The sequence below is a fragment of the Orycteropus afer genome, unplaced genomic scaffold, assembly GCF_000298275.1.
Source record: "Orycteropus afer afer isolate SDZICR_OR568_19922 unplaced genomic scaffold, OryAfe1.0 scaffold00587, whole genome shotgun sequence".
NCBI classification, from domain to species: Eukaryota; Metazoa; Chordata; class Mammalia; order Tubulidentata; family Orycteropodidae; genus Orycteropus; species Orycteropus afer.
This window is the reverse complement of record NW_006922174.1, coordinates 1331801-1339807: the sequence shown is the minus strand read 5'-3', so window position 1 is coordinate 1339807 and position 8007 is coordinate 1331801. Positions and strand designations below refer to the sequence as shown.

Sequence of the window (8007 nt, the reverse complement as noted above, 5' to 3'; positions counted from 1 at the left end):
ATAGCAGGGATTGTGGGGCTGGCGTGGGATCGGGCAGTGTTTCGTTCTGCTGTGCATAGGGTCGCTATGAGTCGGAAACGACTCGATGGCACTTAATAACAACGACAACAACTGAAGATGAGTGTCTACCGCATTCATTTTGCTGTTTGTATTTGGCATGTTTGGTACCTTATTTTTCTGTTCTGCTTTTTCTGTTTTTGTCTGTGGTTGGCTGCTTTCTCAGTTAGGCTTTTTGCTCTCTCCTTTCTTTTCTTGTGACTTTTTGTCTGGTGATTTCTTCGTGGTTACCACGTATATTACATTACACAATTTAGGATTGCAGCACTGTTTAACACATGAGCAACAGTTAACATACAACCTTAACCTACTGCATCTGTTCCTGATAGGTCCCTCGCTCCCCCATTTCTCTTGGTGTGTCTGCATTACCATCAATTACTACCTCTAGTTTGATAAGTTGACTTTGCTTATTTATTACAAACTTGATTTGTATTGTTTGTGGAATTTAGTGATTGAGTTTATTCTCTGACAGTATATACTTGGTCCTGATGATTGCCTGTGCTGTTGTGGTTTTTTGGAAATCTCTTACTTTTTGTTTATTTTTCCCTGTGTGTGGATACGAGTGTTCATTTAATGCTCTTGCTTTCCATTTTGGGTACTTCCTTGAGTGGTTTTTGCAGAACTGGTCTGCCGGTGGCAGCTTCCCAGAGCTCCTGTTTGTTTGGGAGTGTCTTTATTTCCCCTTCATTTTTGAATGACAACTTCACTGGGTAGAGAATTCTTGGCTGACAGTTGTTTTTGTTCAGTATTTTATATGTATCACTCCAGTGTCTTCTGGCCTCTAGAGTTTCTGGGGACAAGTCTACACTTATGAAAGGCCCTTAGTATGTTACATTGTGTTTTTCACTTTCTGCTTTCAGAATTCTTTCCTTGTCTGGTGTTCAAGCATTTCATTAGCATATAGCACCAAGTTGATCTTTCTGTGTTTTTTTCTGATTGGGGTTCAGGTGGCTTCCTGTATTTGCAGGCTTGATTCTCTGTTCAGATCTGGGAATTTCTCCGATTCTTTCTTGGAAAATTGTTTCTTTACCTTTATTGTTGTCATGGTGTCTGGGTCCAATATAATGCTGCCGTGAGGTTTCTTAATTGAATTCCATGTTTCCTCCTGGGTTTGTTTGCTTTCCTTTGTCCTTCTGATTCTCTGAGAGTTGCTGAGTTCCATTCCCTCCTCTTTTAGTTAGTTGTTCTGACTTCTGTCTCTGGCTGTGTCCCTGAGTGCTTCTCTGCCTTTCTCTAATTCAGTTGCTTTACTCTTCAGTTCTAGTTTTTTTTTATGTTCTCTGTTTTCAGTTTCCTTGTTGAGTCTCTCAGTTTGTTCCTTTTGTTTCCTGGTCTGTAGCTTGTTTTCTGTGTGCTTTTTCCTTCCTTTGAACATGTTTAGCATCTTAGACTGAAAATGGTCAGTCCTTTGCATTAGTCTGGCCTTCAAAGGAGCAATTTCTTCTTAATGTTTTACTCCTAGCTGATCCTTCTATTGTGATTCTGTGTGTTTTGGTACTTTTTGTTGAACTTGGAACATTTGTTATTATTATTATTATTAACTTAAAATTTTGCCTTCTGTCTTTTGTGGGAAAGTTTTCTCTTTGGGTGCTGGTGCCAGGATGGCCAAATGCCTGGCTGCCTCCTGAAAGGCTGGGGCCCGCACCCACCGGCTGCTCTGCGGGATGAAGACACAGCAGCCCACCTCTGCAAAGACTCACAGCCCTGGGAACCGCCCAGCACAGCTCTGCTCCACCCAGCAGGTCGCACTGAGTCAGATGGACCCAGCGGCAGTGGGCGTGGCATTTTCTCCCGGGCACCACTAGAGGGTGCTCTTATCCTTAGTGTACTTTCATTGCTGATTAGGAGTTCCGGATGCTTGATGCCTGAATTCAGTGTGCATATGGGAGAGGGTGTTTAGCTGGCAGCAGATGTTGATGGTGGTGGGGCTCGACTTTCCCAAGGTGAGGGTGGGGGACTCTGTGTCTTTCCCTCAGAAGGGCCCCTGCTGGGGGCGGAGCCAGCCCTCTCCCTCTGTGTGGCTGTCAGTCTGAAGAATTGCCCTCCTGCCCGTGCAGCTCCTCCTGCTCCCTGTCCCATCCATCTCTGGCCTCTGAGGTTTACCCCGCTCTCTCACAGCACCACGGCCTCCCTTCACCCCTTCCTGGCTGTGTGGCCTGCAACCTCCTGTGGCCACTTGGCTCCTGCTTAAAGATTCAGGTGCAGCTTCCCCGCGGTAGTTACTTTTCTGTGTTCCCTGTTTGGGGTGTTATCCGGCCCAGTCCCCAAATGGCCGCAACAAGCGAGCTCCCCGAGTGTTAGCAATGGGTCCTCCCAGCTCTGTGCTGCCCCCTCCTCCTCTGCTCTGCCTCTGTCCCCTCAGCTGCTGCCTGGGGTTCTGAGATCTTAGTCTGTGCTTGTCTGTAGTCCCTGCTCAGGGTCAGCTGCTCAGGGTGGGGGTAACTGGGAGCGTCCACTCACCGGTTAGCTGGTTGGGGGGTAACCGGGAGCGTCCACTCACCGGTTAGCTGGTCGGGAGGTAACCGGGAGCGTCGACTCACCGGTTAGCTGGTCGGGGGGTAACCGGGAGCGTCCACTCACCGGTTAGCTGGTCAGGGGGAAACCGGGAGCGTCCACTCACCGGTTAGCTGGTCGGGGGGAAACCGGGAGCGTCCACTCACCGGTTAGCTGGTCGGGGGGTAACCGGGAGCGTCCACTCACCGGTTAGCTGCTCAGGGTGGGAGTAACTGAGAGCGTCCACTCACTGGTTAGCTGGTCGGGGTGTAACTGAGAGCGTCCACTCACCAATTAGCTGGTCGGGGGGTAACTGAGAGTGTCCGCTCACTGGTTAGCTGGTGGGGGGGTAACTGAGTGCGTCCACTCACTGGTTAGCTGGTGGGGGGGTAACTGAGAGTGTCCACTCACCAGTTAGCTGGTCAGGGGGTAACTGAGAGCGTCTGCTCACTGGTTAGTTGGTTGGGGGGTAACTGGGAAGGTCCACTCACTAGTTAGCTGGTCAGGGGGTTACTGGGAGTGTCCACTCACTGGTTAGCTGGTTAAGAGATAGCTGGGAGTGTCAGCTCATTGATTAGCTGGTCAGGGGGTAACTAAGAGGGTCAATTCACTGGTTAACTGGTTGGGGGGTAACTGAGCACATCCACTCATTGGTTAGCTGGTGTGGGGTAATTGAGAGCATCCACTACTGGTAAGCTGCTCGAGAGGGTAACTGAGAGTGTCCACTCACTGGTAGCTGGTCAGGGGGATAACTGGGAGAGCCCACCCACTGGTTACCTGGTCGAGGGGGTAACTGAGTGCGTCCACTCACTGGTTAGCTGGTCGAGGGGGTAACTGAGAGTGTCCACTCACTGGTTAGCTGGTCGAGGGGATAACTGAGAGTGTCCACTCACTGGGTAGCTGGTGGGGGGGTAAACTGAGCATGCCCATTCACTGGTTAGCTGATAGGGGGGTAACTGAGTGCGTCCACTCATTGGTTAGCTGGTCGAGGGGATAACTGATGCGTCCACTCACTGGTTAGCTGGTGGGGGGGTAACTGAGTGCATCCACTCACTGGTTAGCTGGTTGAGGTGGTAACTGAGTGCGTCTACTCACTGGTTAGCTGGTCGAGGTGGTAATTGAGAGTGTCCACTCCCTGGTTAGCTGGTGTGGGGGGGTAACAGCGCATCCACTCACTGGTTAGCTGGTCGAGGTGGTAACTGAGCGCATCCACTCACTGGTTAGCTGGTTGTGATGGTAACTGAGAGTGTCTACTCACTGGTTAGTTGGTGGGGTCTAACTGAGCGTGTCCACTCACTGGTTAGCTGGTGGGGGGGTAACTGAGCATGCCCATTCACTGGTTAGCTGATAGGGGGGTAACTGAGTGCGTCCACTCATTGGTTAGCTGGTCAAGGGGGTAACTGATGCGTCCACTCATTGGTTAGCTGGTGGGGGGGGTAACTGAGTGCATCCACTCACTGGTTAGCTGGTCAAGGGGATAACTGAGAGTGTCTACTCACTGGTTAGCTGGTGGGGGGGTAACTGAGCGTGTCCACTCACTGGTTAGCTGGTGGGGAGGTAACTGAGTGCGTCCACTCACTGGTTAGCTGGTCGAGGTGGTAATTGAGAGTGTCCACTCACTGGTTAGCTGCCCAGGGAGGAACTAGGAGCATCCACTCATTTTGTGGCTTTGCTCTGACTCCTCCCTCACTGCATTTCTTTGTAAGGGTCTGTCTCTCCCTTAGGTTAACAGTTTCCAAAACCAGCTGCTCGAGCCTTCTGTGGCACGGTGTGTATCTGCCACATCTGGTGTCATAGTACCCTAGCATCTGAGATTGCTCTCACAGAGATTAGGCCCTGGAACCCTTGACTGGGCATGGCTTTCTTATATTTTGTTATGCAAGGGTATGTTATAGTCCTTGGAATTAACCCTTTCCTGTCAGTCTAATCATCCAGACACTCCAGCAGAGAAGAGGCAGGAGTGAATACAGCAAGCGTTTGCTGGCTGCCATGGGGGTACGCACCAGGTCGTGGGCTGTGCAAAGGTGACCGCGATCTTATCCCTGCTACTCGGAGGCTCCTGCCTGCTGGGGGACACAGACGCACACTGGGCCTGTCTGTAGGATGGCTGGGATAGCTGCGATTGTGGAGGGGTGAGGAGAGTGGGGTGCAGTGTGGGGCTGGGGTGGTTCATTTGGATGGAGGGTGTGAACCTTCAAAAGCCTCTTGGAAGAGCTGCTGTCAGACTGTACTTTGAAGGAAGGCGTGGGTTCCTACAGGAATATGCGCTGGGGGACTTTGAAAGGCTCAGGTGAAGGAAGGGCGTGTGTGGGTGGGAGTTACCAGCTGTGGAGGAGCCAGGTTAGACAAACAGCTGTGCAGGCAGGATGGTGGAGGAGGGTGACTTGCCCACAGTGGTGGGGGCAGGGGTTCTGACCTGATGCTCTTGTGGGCTGGGGAGCCAGGGTAGGTTCTGAGCAGGGACAGTTTGGGCAGACCTGCTGCCACTGTTGGCTGACCTCTCACTGTCTGGCCAACACTGCCCAGTGAGGAGAGGGCAGGCTGGGGTGCAGTGTGAGAACCTGATGGTGGGGAAGACGAGCAGTGAGGAGTGAGGCAGGTTAGGAGGTGACTGTGGGGCAGGTGAGTTCGGCAGGTGTGTGGCACGTGGGGCAGGAGGGGCGTGGGAACAGCCTCGTGGCCCACTTCTTCCTGCAATGGCCTCTGGCAGGCGGATGCTGGCTTTGGTTAAGCTGTGGAAGGAATGGACGATGGGATTGTTGACTGCCGTCACGATGGTTTCCTACATTGTCCTCTGCAGCCCTCTAATGTTAACGTCCCTGGAAAACTTAACATCATCTGAGTGTGTCTTTAAACCTGGAGGCATCACTGAGTGTTGGAGCCTCGCGGTCAGTCCCCTCTGCTGGTTCCCACATCTGAGTGTTAGACCCTCGCGGTCAGTCCCCTGCTGGTTCAGACGTCTGTGCGTTAGACCCTCGCGGTCAGTCCCCTGATGGTTCCCACGTCTGAGTGTTAGACCCTCGTAGTCTGTTTATGGCTGGTTCAGACGTCTGTGCGTTAGACCCTCACGGTCAGTCCCCGGCTGGTTCCCACGTTTGGTCGTGGACTCCCAGGAGTTCTTGGAGAACAGAGCTGTGAGCTGACACGGGGAAGCAGTGGCAGAGTCGGCACTTCCTTGGTCATCCCGGACGACGGCAGCCACCCTCACCTCTTTCCCCCATTATTTCCTCTCCCCCTGCGATTTCATCTGCTGCTGATTCACCTTTCCTTTAACGCAAACACGGTGCCCTGCTCTCCTCCCAGCAGCTTTGCTCTCGGGGCCAGCTGTTAGGTGCCAAGCTGATTCCGACTTACGGTGACCTGTGTGCAGAGTGTAACTGCCCTTTAGGGTTTCCAAGGCTGGGACCTTTGGGAAGCAGTCTCCAGGTCATCTTCTGAGGGCCTCTGGGTGGGTTTGAAGCATCAGCCGTTTGGCTGGCGGTCACGTGCTCGGCCGCTTGGGCCACCCGGGGTGACCCAATGAGAATGCCCACCCGGGCGCGTGGTCGGCAATGAGAACACCCACCTGGGTGCGTGGTCGCCAGTTTTGGGCCTTGCCTTGAAAGGCAGCCAGTGAGCAAGGTTGCGGTGATGTCATCGGTGCCGAGTGACCCTGTGGTTCCCCTAGGCGCCGCTGGTCACTGCATTTGCTGTCGAGGGCTCCGAGCAGTGCACTGTGGCAGCCTGGCGTGTGGGCCGTGGGTGGGCAGTGCAGGTAACCCCCGGCTGGGCCCTTGGGCCATGTTGTGGTGTGGCAGGAGTGCCACCGGGGCCGTGGTGGAGAGTCGCCCCGCCGTCGGGAGGGAGCGAGTCTCTGGGTCAGTGGGAGCTCAGGAGGCCCAGGGAGGCTAACCTGTGCCCCTCTCCTTCCACAGCATCCAGCACGTGTACGGCGCTCAGCACCCCCCTTTCGACCCGCTGCTGCATGGCACGTGAGTCCAGCTCTGAGCCCCCAAGGCCCCTCTCGGCCGCTGTTTGGCTTGGCTGCCCGTCCTGATGGGGGGGGGGGACTGTGGTAGCTGCTTCTTCCTGCTGCCCCACAGCGTCATGGAGTTGGCCAGGGAGAACCAGTGCAGTTCAATGGTGGCTCTGTGTGAGGCGCTGCTGATGGGGCCGGCAGGCTGGGTGCCGCTGCGGATGCAGGGCTGCTGGGGGCCAGCTTGGCTGCCGTCCCTTGGCCGGGGACAGGGCCCCCTGGGCCTGGCAGCGGTGGGACTTCCTTTCCGTCCCCAGCCCTGCAGCCCCGCTGGAGCTCTGCCCCGTGTCCCGGCTGCCCCTCCAGCTCGGGGAGGTGTAGACTCGGCACCTTGCCGTGTGCCTGAGCTCCGTACCTGACAGGTGGGGCCGGGGTCGTGGACAGCTGCATACCTTGGGGGTCTTGTCTGAGTGTGTGCATGAAGGTCCATGTTCTGTGTCACGTCCCAGCCCCTCAGCTGCTACCTCTGGGACTGGGCGGAGCCTCAGGTGACAGTGTGTGTTGCGGACCAGGGCTGTGTGCCATCACTGCCCCCGCCCCCGGGCCTCCTCGAAGTTGGTTCTGCCCGATGGCCGAGACTGCAGCGTGACTACCTGCCTGCCACTCGGCCCCACGGAGGTCACTCGGTCCTGTCTGGGGTGTCTCTGTGAGCTGTCTGCTTTCCCACTTCCTTTTGGCTGGACTGACGTTGGCAGCGTGTGTGGCTCTCACCTGGGGTCCTTCCCGCCCAGTTTGGGGTGCTCCTGGTGCCTGAGGGGAGGCAGGTCAGGGCTGCCTTTCTTTGCAGCTTGCTCAAGCCCGCCCCCAGGCTGCCGAGCACGCCTGCGAAGGCCAAGCGGGGGAGCACCTTCCAGGAGTTTGAGAGCAACACCAGCGATGCCTGGGACGCCGGGGAGGACGGGGACGAGCTGCTGGCCATGGCGGCCGAGAGCCTCAACTCGGAGGTGGTCATGGAGACTGCCCACCGCGTCCTGCGCGACCACAGCCAGCGGCAGGGCCAGCACAGGCAGGCGGCGGAGGGGGGGCCCAGGCCTCAGGTAGAGGCTCCCGTGGCCCCCAGCGGTGACCCCCGGCTGGTGAAGTCTGTCAGTGAGAGCCACACGTCCCAACCTGCAGGTAGGGTGAGAGACTGAGGAGATGGCATGTTCCCAGAAGGGTCTGTGGAGGGCTGGGGGCCTTCCATGGGGAGACGGGGTTCCCATTATCGCTGACAGCGGGTCCGTGGACTGAGCCCTTCCATGGGGTAGACGGGGTTCCCATTATCACTGACAGTGGGTCTGTGGACTGAGCCCTTCCATGGGGTAGACGGGGTTCCCATTATCACTGACAGTGGGTCTGTGGATTGAGAGCCCTTCCATGGAGGAGATGGGGTTCCCATTATCACTGAGAGTGGGTCCGTGGACTGAGCCCTTCCATGGGGGAGACAGGGTTCCCATTATCAC

The 8007-nt window shown here is 55.7% G+C and overlaps 1 protein-coding gene across 1 annotated transcript in view; it reads left to right on the top strand.

The window, feature by feature from the left end:
• TBC1D22A (TBC1 domain family member 22A) overlaps positions 1 to 8007 on the top strand; it is a 390269-nt gene that overhangs the window by 28443 nt on the left and 353819 nt on the right. The window contains exons 2-3 of the mRNA XM_042783023.1: positions 6465 to 6521; positions 7353 to 7681. Coding sequence (XP_042638957.1) covers positions 6465 to 6521; positions 7353 to 7681 — 386 coding nt within the window. The remainder of the gene's footprint in view (positions 1 to 6464; positions 6522 to 7352; positions 7682 to 8007) is intronic.